Source organism: Bufo bufo, chromosome 3 (assembly GCF_905171765.1).
Source record: "Bufo bufo chromosome 3, aBufBuf1.1, whole genome shotgun sequence".
Classification (NCBI taxonomy): domain Eukaryota; kingdom Metazoa; phylum Chordata; class Amphibia; order Anura; family Bufonidae; genus Bufo; species Bufo bufo.
Genome location: NC_053391.1, coordinates 405869538 through 405889324, shown reverse-complemented (window position 1 = coordinate 405889324; position 19787 = coordinate 405869538). Strand labels below are relative to the sequence as shown.

At 42.7% G+C, this 19787-nt stretch overlaps 1 protein-coding gene across 3 annotated transcripts in view; it reads right to left on the bottom strand.

The window, feature by feature from the left end:
- Window positions 1-19787, bottom strand: part of GTF2IRD1 (GTF2I repeat domain containing 1) — a 125993-nt gene that overhangs the window by 25173 nt on the left and 81033 nt on the right. For 2 of the 3 annotated variants that reach the window (XM_040424833.1, XM_040424835.1), the window contains exons 11-14: window positions 18300-18417; window positions 17278-17315; window positions 12544-12624; window positions 4511-4600 (exon numbers count right to left, since the gene is read on the bottom strand). In XM_040424833.1, the coding sequence (XP_040280767.1) occupies window positions 4511-4600; window positions 12544-12624; window positions 17278-17315; window positions 18300-18417 (327 nt within the window). The remainder of the gene's footprint in view (window positions 1-4510; window positions 4601-12543; window positions 12625-17277; window positions 17316-18299; window positions 18418-19787) is intronic. The other variant, XM_040424834.1, reaches the window with a different exon arrangement.

Below are 19787 nucleotides of genomic sequence, written 5' to 3'. Positions count from 1 at the left end.
ACCGTATGGCTTTTTCAGTGTTTTGCGATCCGTTTTTCACGGATCCGTTGTTCCGTTTTTTGTTTCCGTTGTGTTTCCGTTTCTGTTCCGTTTTTCCGTTCCGTTTTTCCGTATGGCATATACAGTATACAGTAATTACATAGATAAAATTGGGCTGGGCATAACATTTTCAATAGATGGTTCAGCAAAAAACGGAACGGAAACGGAAGACATACGGATGCATTTCCGTATGTGTTCCGTTTTTTTGCGGACCCATTGACTTGAATGGAGCCACGGACTGTGATTTGCGGGCAATAATAGGACATGTTCTATGTTAAAACGGAACGGAAAAACGGAAATACGGAAACGGAATGCATACGGAGTACATTCCGTTTTTTTTGCGGACCCATTGAAATGAATGGTTCCGTATACGGACCGTATACGGAACGCAAAAAACGTCCAGTAAACGGGAAAAAAAAAACGTCCGTGTGCAATAGGCCTTAGGCCTCATGCACACGACCGTTGTGTGCATCCGTGGCCGTTGTGCCGTTTTCCGTTTTTTTTCGCGGACCCATTGACTTTCAATGGGTCCGTGGAAAAAACGGAAAATGCACCGTTTGGCAGCCGCATCCGTGAGCCGTGTTTCCTGGCCGTGAAAAAAATATGACCTGTCCTATTTTTTTCACGGCCAACGGTTCACGGACCCATTCAAGTCAATGGGTCCGTGAAAGAACAGGGATGCACACAAGATTGGCATCCGTGTCCGTGATCCGTGGCCGTAGGTTAGTTTTTATACAGACGGATCCGAAGATCCGTCTGCATATAAGCTTTTTCAAAGCTGAGTTTTCACTTCGTGAAAACTCAGAACCGACAGTATATTCTAACACAGAAGCGTTCCCATGGTGATGGGGACGCTTCTAGTTAGAATACACTACAAACTGTGTACAAGACTGCCCCCTGCTGCCTGGCAGCACCCGATCTCTTACAGGGGGCCGTGATCAGCACAATTAACCCCTTCAGGTGCGGCACCTGAAGGGGTTAATTGTGCAGATCACAGCCCCCTGTAAGAGATCAGGGCTGCCAGGCAGCAGGGGGCAGACCCTCCCCCCCCTCCCCAGTTTGAATATCATTGGTGGCCAGTGCGGCCCCCCCCCCCTCCCTCTATTGTAATAATTCGTTGGTGGCACAGTGTGCGCCCCCCCCCCCTCCCTCCCGCTATTGTAATAATTCGTTGGTGGCACAGTGTGCGCCCCCCATCGGCCCCCCTCCCTCTATAGCATTAACAACATTGGTGGCCAGTGTGCGGCCTCCCATCTCTCCCCCCCCCCCCCCCATCATTGGTGGCAGCGGAGTTCCGATCGGAGTCCCAGTTTAATCGCTGGGGCTCCGATCGGTAACCATGGCAACCGGGACGCTACTACAGTCCTGGTTGCCATGGTTACTTAGCAATAGTACAATAGTAGTAGATTCATACTTACCTGCTCCAGGCTGCTGCTGCGATGTTCGTGTCCGGCCGGGAGCTCCACCTACTGGTAAGTGACAGGTCTGTGCGGCGCATTGCTAAATGAACTGTCACTTACTAGTAGGAGGAGCTCCCGGCCGGACACGAACCTCGCAGCTCCCAAGCTCCCAGGTAAAGTATGAATCTTTTACTATTGTACTATTGCTAGTAACCCGCTGCCACCAATGATCGGGAGGGGGGGGGGGGGGGGAAGATGGGAGGCCGCACACTGGCCACCAATGTTGTTAATGCTATAGAGGGAGGGGGGGCCAATGGGGGGCGCACACTGTGCCACCAACGAATTATTACAATAGAGGGAGGAAGGGGGGGCGCACACTGTGCCACCAACGATTTATTACAATAGAGGGAGGAAGGGGGGGGCACACTGTGCCACCAACGAATTATTACAATAGAGGGAGGAGGGGGGGGGGGGGGCCGCACTGGCCACCAATGATATTCAAACTGGGGAGGGGGGGGGTCTGCCCCCTGCTGCCTGGCAGCCCTGATCTCTTACAGGGGGATATGATAGTACAATTAACCCCTTCAGGTGCGGCACCTAAGGGGTTAATTGTGCTGATCACGGCCCCCTGTAAGAGATCGGATGCTGCTAGGCAGCAGGGGGCAGTCTTGTACACAGTTTGTAGTATATTCTAACTAGAAGCGTCCCCATCACCATGGGAACGCCTCTGTGTTAGAATATACTGTCGGAAATGAGGTTTCACGATCTCACTCATATCCGACAGTATATTCTAACATAGAGGCGTTCCCATGGTGATGGGGACGCTTCAAGTTAAAATATACCATCGGATTAGAGAAAACTCCGATCTGATGGTATAAAAGGGACTCCAGACTTTACATTGAAAGTCAATGGGGACGGATCCGTTTGAAATGGCACCATATTGTGTCAACGTCAAACGGATCCGTCCCCATTGACTTGCATTGTAATTCAGGACGGATCCGTTTGGCTCCGCACGGCCAGGCGGACACCAAAACGACTTTTTTTTCATGTCCGTGGATCCTCCAAAAATCAAGGAAGACCCACGGACGAAAAAACGGTCACGGATCACGGGAAAACGGAACCCCGTTTTGCGGACCGCAAAAAAATACGGTCGTGTGCATGAGGCCTTACTGTGATAAATCTGGCACAGTTAAAGACTGTCTAGCCTAAAGGCATATTTAGACCAGTAGATAATCGTTACTATTTTAATACTAATTATTTATAGCGGATGATAATCGTTTAATGAATGTACGTAGCGACTGAACGATTTTACTAAAAACGTTCCTTCAATGTTTTTTAAATCATTGATGCAAACAAGTAAAATATCGTTTGTCGTTAATGATTTGTGGGAATGCAAACATGTCGTGTGACCTCTCGTGACAACGATCAACGATCATTGTTTAATCGAGTATACGATCAAACATGAACAAATTTGTACAGGATACTCCCAGCATGTAAATGTTGTCATCATTGGCATTGTGTCAGTAGGTCACTCGTGTCGTCAATTGCCTGAACGATGTCTAAATGAGCCACTCGTTTAGACTGTCTATGAGAAAAGATTAGTAAATCAGCCCCATATTCAGTGAATATACCAATATATACATGCCTGAGTTTTTACACTGGTGAGGTATAGTAAGCAGGTGAAATATACAGAAGAAGGGCAAGCATCCATTGTTTACAGTGCTGGCTGCACCCAGAAAACTGGAAACAACACATAACAGAAAAAAGGCTCTGTTCACATCTCTGCCAGTGATTTCCTTTGTTCTGCTCCATCGCAGGAACAGACAAAAAACAAAAATCACAAAAATGCTGGAACTGGCACATCATGGCGCCCAACACATCCAACTATAGTGGGGTCTACTGGGTTTCAGTCATGGAGCACAGAATCTTACCAGATAAAACAGCGCGGTGCGCTGCTCTATTCTGCCTGGCATTTTTGACTAAAATGGTAATGAAAGCTTTGATGCGGATGTGGACACAGTTTAGGCTTATATTACAAAGTCTCTCTTTTTTTCACTAGTAAACAGCTTTATTTATAAGGTATAAAACCACTTTCAAGTAAGGATATTAGGGTGGGTTCACATCACGTTTTATGACTCCGTTTGACGTATACGTTAGAAAAGAAGCATACAAAAACGCAGCACACTACATTCTCGTATCCTGCACAGTCCGGTTAAAAAAAAGTTACATTTTTTTTACAATTTTTTTTTTTTTTTTGTACAATGGAACTATATGGTGAATGAATGACACTGTATGGCATCAGTCTGAGCCATCTGTTTCACATATACATTTTTTTGTTAAACTGATGGGAAAAACACGTTGTGAACCCAGCCTTGTTGTCATCCAGTCTTTTTAGATATATACAACAGAAGGAGAACCCATCATACAGATTTGATATCTTGTTTTATATCTACTGTTCAAACAGCTTTCAGTTTTAAGCAGTTATGTCTATGGATGAAATGTCACTGCTCCATAGTCATCACACTGGACGGAGGGACATCCGTGGTGGGAGACAGAGGAAAAACTCTGGCCATGAATACATTACTAAGTATTTTCTTCATACTGTTTAAAAGTTCCCTAGGATGTTATAAAACACTATGGATTCTAGACAACCCCTTTAATGTAAGCAGGGCAGCCAGAAAACCACTCATGGATATGTAAGAATACAGTATATATACTTCTATACAGAGCAGTCTGATTACCCCTATTATTAAATGCTGGCTGAATCTGTTACAAAGGTAAAGTAGTGTTCCGGGACATTAATATTGATGACCAATATGAGATCTGTGTCACCCCCACAATCAGCTAATTGAAGAGGAAGCTGCAGTATCCACCACAGCCAATGCAACATGCATGGATCTATGCCAGGGAACATGACAATTAGTCCACGGGTGGTGGTGGTGGTGGGTTCCAGGAGTCTGGCGTTCACTGATGTGGTCATCAAACTTGTAAAACAACCTTACCCAAGTGATGGATTCTATGAGGCTATGAGCAGTGTCTGTACTCAATGTATAATCTGCAGATACCATTACCTGTTCCTATGTCGAGCACACAAGTGGAGTTTTCTGTATTCATTTGAGTCTTCAAACAGTCAGGCAATTCATTGGAATTAAACGTATGTTCTATGAAAACAAGCATTTGGGTATTAGAGGGCAAAACAAATAATTACTGAATAGAACTGGTGGTTCTTAAAAACTGTTGACTATACTACACTGCGGTCACTCCATGCATCATTGTAATATTCTCAACATGAGGAATATATGCAGATTGCGATCAGCTAAATAAGTAATATTCATAACAGGGGTGTAAAATGCTACATTTATTTTAGATTGATAAACCTCAAAGTACACAAATCATTATGCTTACTGTGAATTGATAAAATACTACCAGTTACCAAGAACTTTCATTACAAAGCCACAGACTAAGTGTATCCTGCTATTCTTAACAACCAACAGTAGGGGGATTCAGCATTCCTTGTAAAACACATTACAGCTGCTGCTGAACCTCTTCAGTTATGCCTGACTGATTGATTAACACACAAACATTTCAAAAGAGAAAGCCTTCAGCGGCTGAGGTGTATTATAATGGTTGCAGCAGCTAGGAAACAGTACCGTATAATACAGCTAGGAAACAGCACCGTATAAGGCCTCTTTCACACTACCGTTTTTTTTTTTCCGTTTTGCGGTCCGTTTTTTGCGGTCCGTATACGGTCCGTATACGGAACCATTCATTTCAATGGGTCCGCAAAAAAACGGAATGTGTTCCGTATGCATTCCGTTTCCGTATTTCCGTTTTTCCGTGCCGTGAAAAGATAGAACATGTCCTATGTTTGTCCGCAAATCACGGTCCGTGGCTCAATGCAAGTCAATGGGTCCGCAAAAAAAACTGAACACATACAGAAATGCATCCGTATGTCTTCCGTTTCCGTTCCGTTTTTTGCTGAACCATCTATTGAAAATGTTATGCCCCGCCCAATTTTCTCTATGTAATTACTGTATACTGTATATGGCATACGGAAAAACGGAACGGAAAAACGGAACAGAAACGGAGACACAACGGAACCCAAAAACGGGACAACGGATCCGTGAAAAACGGAACGCAAAACACTGAAATGGACATACTGTAGTGTGAAAGAGGCCTAATACAGCTAGGAAACAGCACCGTATAATACAGCTAGGAAACAGCACCGTATAATACAGCTAGAAAACAGCACCGTATAATACAGCTAGAAAACAGCACCGTATAATACAGCTAGGAAACAGCACCGTATAATACAGCTGGGAAACAGCACCGTATAATACAGCTAGGAAACAGTACCGTATAATACAGCTAGGAAACAGCACCGTATAATACAGCTAGGAAACAGCACCGTATAATACAGCTAGAAAACAGCACCGTATAATACAGCTAGGAAACAGCACCGTATAATACAGCTAGAAAACAGCACCGTATAATACAGCTAGGAAACAGCACCGTATAATACAGCTAGGAAACAGCACCGTATAATACAGCTAGGAAACAGTACAGTATAAGGCCTCTTTCACACTACAGTATGTCCATTTCAGTGTTTTGCGTTCCGTTTTTCACGGATCCGTTGTCCCGTTTTTGGGTTCCGTTGTGTCTCCGTTTCTGTTCCGTTTTTCCGTTCCGTTTTTCCGTATGCCATATACAGTATACAGTAATTACATAGAGAAAATTGGGCGGGGCATAACATTTTCAATAGATGGTTCAGCAAAAAACGGAACGGAAACGGAAGACATACGGATGCATTTCTGTATGTGTTCAGTTTTTTTTGCGGACCCATTGACTTGCATTGAGCCACGGACCGTGATTTGCGGACAAACATAGGACATGTTCTATCTTTTCACGGCACGGAAAAACGGAAATACGGAAACGGAATGCATACGGAACACATTCCGTTTTTTTGCGGACCCATTGAAATGAATGGTTCCGTATACGGACCGTATACGGACCGCAAAAAACGGACCGCAAAACGGAAAAAAAAAACGGTAGTGTGAAAGAGGCCTAATACAGATAGGAAACAGCACCGTATAATACAGCTAGGAAACAGCACCGTATAATACAGCTAGAAAACAGCACCGTATAATACAGCTAGGAAACAGTACCGTATAATACAGCTAGGAAACAGCACCGTATAATACAGCTAGGAAACAGTACCGTATAATACAGCTAGGAAACAGCACCGTATAACACAGCTAGGAAACAGCACCGTATAATACAGCTAGGAAACAGCACCGTATAATACAGCTAGAAAACAGCACCGTATAATACAGCTGGGAAACAGCACCGTATAATACAGCTGGGAAACAGCACCGTATAATACAGCTAGGAAACAGCACCGTATAATACAGCTGGGAAACAGCACCGTATAATACAGCTAGGAAACAGCACCGTATAATACAGCTAGAAAACAGCACCGTATAATACAGCTGGGAAACAGCACCGTATAATACAGCTAGGAAACAGCACCGTATAATACAGCTAGAAAACAGCACCGTATAATACAGCTAGGAAACAGCACCGTATAATACAGCTAGGAAACAGCACCGTATAATACAGCTAGAAAACAGCACCGTATAATACAGCTGGGAAACAGCACCGTATAATACAGCTGGGAAACAGCACCGTATAATACAGCTGGGAAACAGTACCGTATAATACAGCTAGGAAACAGCACCGTATAATACAGCTAGGAAACAGCACCGTATAATACAGCTAGGAAACAGCACCGTATAATACAGCTAGGAAACAGCACCGTATAATACAGCTAGGAAACAGCACCTTATAACACAGCTAGGAAACAGCACCGTATAATACAGCTAGGAAACAGCACCGTATAATACAGCTAGGAAACAGCACCGTATAATACAGCTAGGAAACAGCACCGTATAATACAGCTAGAAAACAGCACCGTATGATACAGCTAGGAAACAGCACCGTATAATACAGCTAGGAAACAGCACTGTATAATACAGCTAGGAAACAGCACCGTATAATACAGCTAGGAAACAGCACCGTATAATACAGCTAGAAAACAGCACCGTATGATACAGCTAGGAAACAGCACCGTATAATACAGCTAGGAAACAGCACCGTATAATACAGCTAGGAAACAGCACCGTATAAGGCCTCTTTCACACTACCGTTTTTTTTTTCCGTTTTGCGGTCCGTTTTTTGCGGTCCGTATACGGTCCGTATACGGAACCATTCATTTCAATGGGTCCGCAAAAAAACGGAATGTGTTCCGTATGCATTCCGTTTCCGTATTTCCGTTTTTCCGTGCCGTGAAAAGATAGAACATGTCCTATGTTTGTCCGCAAATCACGGTCCGTGGCTCAATGCAAGTCAATGGGTCCGCAAAAAAAACTGAACACATACAGAAATGCATCCGTATGTCTTCCGTTTCCGTTCCGTTTTTTGCTGAACCATCTATTGAAAATGTTATGCCCCGCCCAATTTTCTCTATGTAATTACTGTATACTGTATATGGCATACGGAAAAACGGAACGGAAAAAACGGAACAGAAACGGAGACACAACGGAACCCAAAAACGGGACAACGGATCCGTGAAAAACGGAACGCAAAACACTGAAATGGACATACTGTAGTGTGAAAGAGGCCTAATACAGCTAGGAAACAGTACCGTATAATACAGCTAGGAAACAGTACCGTATAATACAGCTAGGAAACAGCACCGTATAATACAGCTAGGAAACAGTACCGTATAATACAGCTAGGAAACAGCACCGTATAACACAGCTAGGAAACAGCACCGTATAACACAGCTAGGAAACAGTACCGTATAATACAGCTAGGAAACAGCACCGTATAATACAGCTAGGAAACAGTACCGTATAATACAGCTAGGAAACAGCACCGTATAATAATACAGCTAGGAAACAGCACCGTATAATACAGCTAGAAAACAGCACCGTATAATACAGCTAGGAAACAGTAACGTATAAGGCCTCTTTCACACTACAGTATGTCCATTTCAGTGTTTTGCGTTCCGTTTTTCACGGATCCGTTGTCCCGTTTTTTGGGTTCCGTTGTGTCTCCGTTTCTGTTCCGTTTTTTCCGTTCCGTTTTTCCGTATGCCATATACAGTATACAGTAATTACATAGAGAAAATTGGGCGGGGCATAACATTTTCAATAGATGGTTCAGCAAAAAACGGAACGGAAACGGAAGACATACGGATGCATTTCTGTATGTGTTCAGTTTTTTTTGCGGACCCATTGACTTGCATTGAGCCACGGACCGTGATTTGCGGACAAACATAGGACATGTTCTATCTTTTCACGGCACGGAAAAACGGAAATACGGAAACGGAATGCATACGGAACACATTCCGTTTTTTTGCGGGCCCATTGAAATGAATGGTTCCGTATACGGACCGTATACGGACCGCAAAAAACGGACCGCAAAACGGAAAAAAAAAACGGTAGTGTGAAAGAGGCCTAATACAGCTAGGAAACAGTACCTTATAACACAGCTAGGAAACAGTACCGTATAATACAGCTAGGAAACAGTACCGTATAATACAGCTAGGAAACAGTACCGTATAATACAGCTAGAAAACAGTACCGTATAATACAGCTAGGAAACAGCACCGTATAATACAGCTAGGAAACAGCACCGTATAATACAGCTAAAAAACAGCACCGTATAATACAGCTAGGAAACAGTAACGTATAAGGCCTCTTTCACACTACAGTATGTCCATTTCAGTGTTTTGCGTTCCGTTTTTCACGGATCCGTTGTCCCGTTTTTGGGTTCCGTTGTGTCTCCGTTTCTGTTCCGTTTTTCCGTTCCGTTTTTCCGTATGCCATATACAGTATACAGTAATTACATAGAGAAAATTGGGCGGGGCATAACATTTTCAATAGATGGTTCAGCAAAAAACGGAACGGAAACGGAAGACATACGGATGCATTTCTGTATGTGTTCAGTTTTTTTTGCGGACCCATTGACTTGCATTGAGCCACGGACCGTGATTTGCGGACAAACATAGGACATGTTCTATCTTTTCACGGCACGGAAAAACGGAAATACGGAAACGGAATGCATACGGAACACATTCCGTTTTTTTGCGGGCCCATTGAAATGAATGGTTCCGTATACGGACCGTATACGGACCGCAAAAAAACGGACCGCAAAACGGAAAAAAAAAACGGTAGTGTGAAAGAGGCCTAATACAGCTAGGAAACAGTACCTTATAACACAGCTAGGAAACAGTACCGTATAATACAGCTAGGAAACAGTACCGTATAATACAGCTAGGAAACAGTACCGTATAATACAGCTAGAAAACAGCACCGTATAATACAGCTAGAAAACAGCACCGTATAATACAGCTAGAAAACAGCACCGTATAATACAGCTAGGAAACAGCACCGTATAATACAGCTAGGAAACTGTACCTGATAATACAGCTAGGAAACAGTACCTTATAATACAGCTAGGAAACAGCACTGTATAATACAGCTAGGAAACAGCACCGTATAATACAGCTAGGAAACAGCACCGTATAATACAGCTAGGAAACAGCACCGTATAATACAGCTAGGAAACAGCACCGTATAATACAGCTAGGAAACAGCACCGTATAATACAGCTAGGAAACAGCACCGTATAATACAGCTAGGAAACAGTACCGTATAATACAGCTAGGAAACAGCACCGTATAACACAGCTAGGAAACAGCACCGTATAACACAGCTAGGAAACAGTACCGTATAATACAGCTAGGAAACAGCACCGTATAATACAGCTAGGAAACAGTACCGTATAATACAGCTAGGAAACAGCACCGTATAATAATACAGCTAGGAAACAGCACCGTATAATACAGCTAGAAAACAGCACCGTATAATACAGCTAGGAAACAGTAACGTATAAGGCCTCTTTCACACTACAGTATGTCCATTTCAGTGTTTTGCGTTCCGTTTTTCACGGATCCGTTGTCCCGTTTTTGGGTTCCGTTGTGTCTCCGTTTCTGTTCCGTTTTTCCGTTCCGTTTTTCCGTATGCCATATACAGTATACAGTAATTACATAGAGAAAATTGGGCGGGGCATAACATTTTCAATAGATGGTTCAGCAAAAAACGGAACGGAAACGGAAGACATACGGATGCATTTCTGTATGTGTTCAGTTTTTTTTGCGGACCCATTGACTTGCATTGAGCCACGGACCGTGATTTGCGGACAAACATAGGACATGTTCTATCTTTTCACGGCACGGAAAAACGGAAATACGGAAACGGAATGCATACGGAACACATTCCGTTTTTTTGCGGGCCCATTGAAATGAATGGTTCCGTATACGGACCGTATACGGACCGCAAAAAACGGACCGCAAAACGGAAAAAAAAAACGGTAGTGTGAAAGAGGCCTAATACAGCTAGGAAACAGTACCTTATAACACAGCTAGGAAACAGTACCGTATAATACAGCTAGGAAACAGTACCGTATAATACAGCTAGGAAACAGTACCGTATAATACAGCTAGAAAACAGTACCGTATAATACAGCTAGGAAACAGCACCGTATAATACAGCTAGGAAACAGCACCGTATAATACAGCTAAAAAACAGCACCGTATAATACAGCTAGGAAACAGTACCGTATAATACAGCTAGAAAACAGCACCGTATAATACAGCTAGAAAACAGCACCGTATAATACAGCTAGAAAACAGCACCGTATAATACAGCTAGGAAACAGCACCGTATAATACAGCTAGGAAACTGTACCTGATAATACAGCTAGGAAACAGTACCTTATAATACAGCTAGGAAACAGCACTGTATAATACAGCTAGGAAACAGCACCGTATAATACAGCTAGGAAACAGCACCGTATAATACAGCTAGGAAACAGCACCGTATAATACAGCTAGGAAACAGCACCGTATAATACAGCTAGGAAACAGTACCTTATAACACAGCTAGGAAACAGTACCGTATAATACAGCTAGGAAACAGTACCGTATAATACAGCTAGGAAACAGCACCGTATAATACAGCTAGGAAACAGCACCGTATAATACAGCTAGGAAACAGTACCTTATAACACAGCTAGGAAACAGTACCGTATAATACAGCTAGGAAACAGCACCGTATAATACAGCTAGGAAACAGCACCGTATAACACAGCTAGGAAACAGCACCGTATAATACAGCTAGGAAACAGCACCGTATAATACAGCTAGGAAACAGTACCGTATAATACAGCTAGGAAACAGTACCGTATAATACAGCTAGGAAACAGTACCGTATAATACAGCTAGGAAACAGCACCGTATAATACAGCTAGGAAACAGCACCGTATAACACAGCTAGGAAACAGCACCGTATAATACAGCTAGGAAACAGCACCGTATAATACAGCTAGGAAACAGTACCGTATAATACAGCTAGGAAACAGTACCGTATAATACAGCTAGGAAACAGTACCGTATAATACAGCTAGGAAACTGTTATAGAGCAGGAGGAGCTGAACAGATAAATATATAGTTTAGTGGGAAAAGATTCAGTAAAACTTAAATTCCCGCTCATTTTGGACATTGAAGTCAAGGATTTGGTCCTATGAGTGACTGACAGCCTGCCCTCTATGACTGTATACATATATAGCTGTCAATCACTGATAGCACAGCCTCCTTGACTTCAAAGCCCAAAGTGAGCGGGAATTTAAACATACAAAATACAAGTTATACTAATTATTTTTCCATAAAACGATATATCATTTTTTTTTTTTTTTGGGCAAGATAACATTCAGGTCAACAAAGAAGCAATTGAAGATTATTTAGTCACCTTAGTACAACTTGTTCTAACTATATATCAATCTGCTCAGCTCCTCCAGCTCTATAACATGCTGCCTGTAGCTCACATTGCATTTTAATGGTGACAGGTTCCCTTTAAAAAAGTTGGACATTTTAGCACAAACATGCCATGTGCAAAAATTAGCAACTTTTTTCACCAGAAATGGCTTGATAAATTCCCCCAATATGCCAATAAAGAACTACCCAGCAAGTCATATTTACCTGGAACAGTAACTTGCATTATTACTTGATCTTCAGGCTCGACTTTTATTTGTTTTAATCTATTCTGTTCACTTGATGTACCTGTTTAAATAAAGAATAATTATTGTATTATACTGACTACAGACAAGCCCATGACAGTCTGTAAAACCAACTGATGTGCTTTAGATAAATTCAGGTCCATATAGGAAACGTTTTTAGATAGACTCTTAGGGCTTGTTCACATCACCATTATATATTCGACACAACTTTGTTTTCCATCCAGCATAACGGAAACCAGAGGGATCCGTTATGCTTGCCCATATACTTCTATTATGACGGGTCAAAACGGAATGCCTCTAAGACCCCTTGCAGACGAGCGTGTCCGGATTAGGTCTGGATGCGTCCCGGTGCATTGCGGCAAACCCGCGCGAGTAGGAACGCAATTGCAGTCAGTTTTGACTGCGATTGCGCTCCGATGTTTAGTTTTTATCACGCGTGTGCAATGTGTTTTGCACGCACTTGATAAAAAACTGACTGTGGTACCCAGACCCGAACTTCTTCACAGAAGTTCGGATTTGGGTTAGTTGTAGTGTAGATTGTATTATTTTCCCTTATAACATGGTTATAACATGGTTATAAGGGAAAATAATAGCATTCTGAATACAGAATGCTTAGTAAAATAGCGCTGGAGGGGTTAAAAAATAAAAAATACATATTTAACTTACCTTAATCCACTTGTTCGCGCAGCCGGCATCTCTTCTGTCTTGTTCTGTGAGGAATAGGACCTTTGATGACGTCACTACGCAGTGACGTCATCAAAGGTCCTATTGCTCACAGATGAAGACAGAAGAGATGCCGGCTGCGCGAACAAGTGGATTAAGGTGAGTTAAATATTTATTTTTTATTTTTTAACCCCTCCAGCCCTATTTTACTTAGCATTCTGTATTCAGAATGCTATTATTTTCCCTTATAACCATAAGGGAAAATAATAATGATCGGGTCTCCATCCCGATCGTCACCTAGCAACCGTGAGTGAAAATTGCACCGCATCCGCACTTGCTTGCGGATGCTTGCGATTTTCACGCAACCCCATTCATTTCTATGGGGCCTGCGTTACGTGAAAAACGCACAAAGAGGAGCATGCTGCGATTTTCACGCAACGCACAAGTGATGCGTGAAAATCACCGCTCATGTGCACAGCCCCATAGAAATGAATGGGTCGGTATTCAGTGCGGGTGCAATGCGTTCAACTCACGCATTGCACCCGCGCGGAAAACTCGCCCGTGTGAAAGGGGCCTAAAGGTTTCCGTTTTGATTTCCGTCTTATGGATTCGTTATTTTCCCTTATAACCATGTTATAATGGAAAGCCATAATGGAATACATAACGGTGATGTGAACAAGCCCTTACAGAGATTAATGGGCATTACCTTAGAAAGCTTAGTAAAGATTCATTTACATGCACACCAGCTTTGCCATGCCATGTACACTTTTATATACAGTAGCACTTAGGTTACATTCACACGACCGCATGAATGAGTCCGCATCCGTTCTGCAATTTTGTGGACCCATTCATTTCTATGGGGCTGCAAAAGATGCGGACAGCACACCGTGTGTTGTCCGCATCCGTTGCTCCGTGCCGCGGCCCCGCAAAGAAAATAGAACATGTCCTATTCTTGTCCGCAATTGCGGACAAGAATAGGCATTTTCTATGACAGCCACAGCATGTGCGGTCCGAAAATTGCAGAACGCACATGGGCAGGTGTCCGTGTTTTGCGGATCCGCAAAACACCACGTTCGTGTGAATGTAGCCTTAGGCTGAGTTCGCACCTGGTTTTGGCTCACAATAAGGCTACATTCACACGAACGTTGCGTTTTGCAGATCCGCAAATTGCGGATCCACAAAACACGGATACCGGACCATGTGCGTTCCGCAAATTGCGGACAAGAATAGCACATGTTCTATTTTCTTTTCTGGCCGCGGCACAGAGCAACGGATGCGGACAACACATGATTGCGAAACGGATGCGGACTAATTGATACGTGTGAATGTAGCCTAACTGATGGAAATAACTGACCAAATAACTGAAGTGTGAACTTGGCCTTACATGTTACAACTGCAGCAATGCATTATGGCATATTACTTACAACATATTGGTAGTACATTGAAGTGTACGTGACAATATTATAGCAATATAAATTTTTTTGATAACTCTCTGTGCATAGAGAAATGGAAAAGTTATTCAATTCACTGAACTGCATGGCCCTGATTTATCATACCTTCACTCCAGAATTCTGGCATCAAAAAGTCGCAAAATAGGGCTTTTGCGACTTTTTACACCACTCACTCCAGTTTTGTAATGTGGGTGGGAAAGTGGCTGTGGTTAGCTATGTTAATGAGTTTCACTCCAGATTTATCGTTGTGACTTTTTTAAAAAGTCGCAAATAAGTTGCAATCTCACTCCAGGAGAAGGGTGGTGCAGGAAAAGTGGAGGAGCTTCTCTAGACATAAGTGTTAGGTTTAAGGACAAGCCAAATTTATCAAACAACATGTGACATTTGATAAATGTGGCACAAAGTACTACAACACAGACTCCAGCAAAACTGACTTCAAATATTCTCCCCATGATAAATTCCCCCCTATGTATTCAAATGTTACTTTTAATACCTGTTTCACTTAGGCCCCTTGCAGACGAGCGTGTCCGGATTAGGTCCGGATGCATTGCGAATGTGTTCAGTGAAAAATGCGCGATTTCGCAAGCAAAGACATTCAGTTTTGCCTGCGATCGCATTCAGTTGTTCAGTTTTTATTGCGCGGGTGGAATGCGGTTTAATGCGTTTTGCACGCGTGTGATAAAATCTGAAGGTATACAAACAACATCTCTTAGCAACCATCCGTGAAAAACGCATTGCATCCGCACTTGCTTGCGGATGCAATGCAATTTTCACGCAGCCCCATTCACTTCTATGGGGCCAGCGTTGCGTGAAAAACACAGAATATAGAACATGCTACCGCTCATGTACACTGCCCCATTGAAATGAATTGGTCCGGATTCCGTGCGGGCGCAATGCGTTCGCATCACGCATTACATCCATGCGGAATACTCGCACGTCTGCAAGGGGCCTTAGGTGAACAAAGGTTGTTTGTGTGCTAAAAACTAAAAATGTGCCTAGTATGAAAGGCAGATTCTTCACTCTCAGCTAATATTACTCAGTGTAAAGATTATTGCTGTCAACCAAACGAGTTTTATATTGTTACCATAAAAAAATCTATGAGAAAACAGGAACAACATATGAATCAAAACTGAGAAGGTCATTCGAGACTTCAAACTTGTGGCATTCCTGATATGGCTCCCAAAGGAGAATTTATCAAGTTTTTCTACTATGTTTAAATGTTTTGCCTTTAGGAGAGCAGGATCACCAAGCAGCATTACCACAGGCAGGGTTGGCCACAGAGGACCAAGTGAAGCCACTGGTGGACCACCAGTGCAGGAGAAATTGAGCCTTAGGACTCATGCACACGACAGTTGTTTTTTGCATCCGCAAATTGTGCGTCCGCCCAAAAAAACAGATGCGGCATCCATTTTTTTTGGAGGATCCGTTTTTTTCCACAGATCCCTTGTAATAAATGCCTATCCTTGTCCGCAAATGTGAAAAAAGTAGGACATGCACTATTTTTTTTGCTGAAGGGAAACACGGACAACGGACGCGGAACAAATTGGATGAACTATCATCATTATTTTGCTGACCCATTGAAATTAATGGGTCCCCATCTTATCCGCAAAAAAAACGGAACGGAGGCCGAGAAAAACGTGTGCATGAGGACTTATGAATCAATTTATCACAGCTCTAGTTAAAGAGGACCTTTCATCTGTTTAACCCTAGTCTAATTAGGGTCTTACCTTATAGGGCGGCCCCCACTGATGTCATCGCACTTTTTTTTTTTTTTTTAAAGACCCCACGTTCGTCCGCTGTTGTCCCCTGTTGATTTCGGCGCCTCATATTCTAATTAGCCGACTTGGTTATACTAGGAGGAGTTCATTCTCCCTGGCTATGAGCGGTGCGCTCCGATTGGATGTGCTCACAGCCAGGGAGAAGAGAACCGCTCCAGTTTCCACCTAGTATAACCAAGTCTGCTAATTAGAATATAAGGCGCCGAAATCAACGGGGGACAACAGCGCATGCCCAGTAACACATTTGAAGATGTTGCCCTCAGAAGCTTCTACATCACGCAGGCAGTCCACGGTACTGCGCCTGCGTGAGATTTCACCGAGCGGATGCAAGGAATCTGTGGGCATAGTTACATTCAAATAATCACATAGCGGAGGGGGGCGGCGGCAAAGATTTCGGGTGTGGGCAGTTACTTATGCTGGAAGAGGTGTGCTTGGGATCTAAAGGAAGGCGGGTTGGGCACTGTATGGGGGAAGTTACTGGACTCCAGAGAAGGATAATAACGCCCCTCTGGGCACCTTAGACACTCATTTGCATAACATAAAAAGTGGATTTTATCGCTAATGAAACCATGAAACAAAAAATGAAGACTAAAGCAAGAAATAAGGTATTTTATTGTACTGTACATGGCAGTAGTAACACTTTAATATGCTCAAAGCAGGTGACAGATTCCCTTTAAAGTGAATGAAGATAAGCTGCAATACCACAAACAACCACATGACAGGTATGGTGCTGTTTCTGCAAGAAAGCAGACATGTTTTTCTATTCCTGGATAACCAGTTTATGCTAACAGAATGTTATTTTACCTGGCTCACATTCTTCAGATATGTTGCTTGTTTCAGACCTAAAGATGTTGAATAAACAGACATTAGACACACATATATCTATTTAATCACGACTATAACATAAAAGAGGCTGATCTCCCAGTCTATTCATATGAATAGACTGTAACACAAGTGAACTAAAAATAGTGATTCTTTGTTGGTTCACAAATTTAAAACTGGCAGAATACACTGGGTTGAGGTTAATGTGGTTAATAATAGGGGTTTGTCCCATCTCGGCCTTTCACGACCGAGATGGCAATAACCGATGGCTGGAGTTACGGAAACAGCTGAGCGGCCGATGCTCTGCTGTTTCCCCAAGTCCCCTAGCAGTGAATGGGAGCTACACCAACACTGTAGTTGTAACGCCACTTTCCCGGACCAGAGCTTACTGTGGGTTATTCCTGCCATGGAAGGCCGAGATGGGACAACCCCTTTAATAAAGGTCTATTGATAGATAAACTGTAAGTTTGATTCTGATGTAAAAATTGCTTTCTTTCATACCAAATATCTTTAATCTACAATATATGACTTGGGATATGTTCACATACCTTTTTTATAACATCAAAACCTATGTGCAACATATGAGTATAGAGTGGAATATATGGGAGCCTTTGGTCAGAAGTAGAAGTTGGGAAAATCCTGTAGACGTACACCTCTGGACAGAGCCTTATTACTGACTGGGGAATTGTGGATTGCAATAATAATTGCTATTTACATGGTCATAATGCTCCGATTCATTGATTTCCTTATTTAGGAGCACCCCTGAGAGCATTACAATCTGTACTGCACTGGTGGCAGCCAGGCTATTATGGCCAATCGTATGGATTTATTGGGCTAGCGAGGGAACAATTTATCCTGTCTGGTTTATCGCAATATAATTATCTTGATATCTGGCTGACTAAGGGGAAAAAAATCAATGCATGCAAAGTTATCCACACTTATCACTACCTGCATATATTCAGTAATAAGCTAACAAATGATAATGTTGATAAAATAATACTCACCTCTCCCCAAGGGACAACCCAAGCATGTCTACCGCTGCCATCTTCTGAGTGTCTCCACACGCCTCTTCTCCCGGGCAGTTCACATCCGGCTTTAAGGTTTCTTTGGTAAATTTAGCACCTGGTTATAGTTAGATGTCCACTTTGTAATGTGTAATAATATCTCACAGTAAGACACTCTCTGACACAAGAAAGATCTGGTATCACAAAGGACTTAGAATATCATTGGCTGTCAATAAACTCTCAGCGGACTTTATGCTTTTCTATATGTTTGTCAGCATATATCATATGGCAGCATGAAAAACAACAAAATTATGAATTATTTGCATTGCATCATTACTGAATTGATGGATGTGTGCTTGTAATTGTCTTCATTACTTAGAAAATGCTAATTATTGACTGAAAAACAACTAATAAACTTAAACCAGACCTGACAGCTCTCCTGAGAAGTACTCTACATGTCCGTAGAACCTTGTATTGTGCTGTACCTGTTATTCCTCCTGAATATTTCTTAATAAATGAAAGGGGTTGTGCAGTGTTATATTAATGAGCTACACTCAGTTCAATATCAGATCAGTCCAACTCTCAGCACCCACAGGGATCAGCTATTTGACGAGGCCATGTTGCTTGTGTGAGCGCCGCATCCTCTTCAGTGTCTACCTGCACAGCGTCTACTTTGTTATTGGCGGTGCAGGTTAATTAAAGCTGTTGGTCACCTTCATTTCAATTGGAGAGGTAGCTGTAAATACAGTGCCCCTCTACAATCTAGATGGCGTGCAGGTAAACACTGAAGATGACTCTTCAAACGGCTGGTTGTCAGACATGGGATTTATAGAGCCTCTGTCAGCATGATTAACCCTATTAAAGTAGGCATATTGCCTGGTAGGATTGATCGTGCAGATTAAAACAAAATCGTATTTATCTTTGTAGGTTTCAGTGTTCCAAAGATATAAGGATTTTTATATTTATGCAAATCAGGCAGCTGGAGCACCAAGGGGCGAGTTGTAGCGCTTCGAGCACTGTTACTGCTATGCCCCTAGTGCTCATTACACTACCTCCCTATTTGGACTTCCCGGCGGAATGAATTCGCAAGTGGATTCATACACAAATGAGGAGGGTATTTTTTTTTTATTGTTTATGTACTTTTATTTTAATTTTGGGGAATGGAGGATGATTTGAATTTTTATATAAAAAAAATATAATAAATGTCTTTTCTTTTTTTGCACTATTTTAAAGTTCCCCCAGGGAACTATAGCAAGCAATCATTAGATTGCTTTTCTCATAGACACCATCGATATTGGAGTTTATGAGAATTACACTAAGTTCCTATGGAGCCCTGTCACACAGGAGGACAGGGCTGCCGCACACACTGCGTCTCCCGTGATCTCCGCCGGGGGGAGCCAGAACACACCGCGTTGTTCCAGGTTTTTGTACCTCCAGATGCTGTGGTCAAATGAAGGGTTAAAACAGCAGGCACCTGGTGGCTATAGC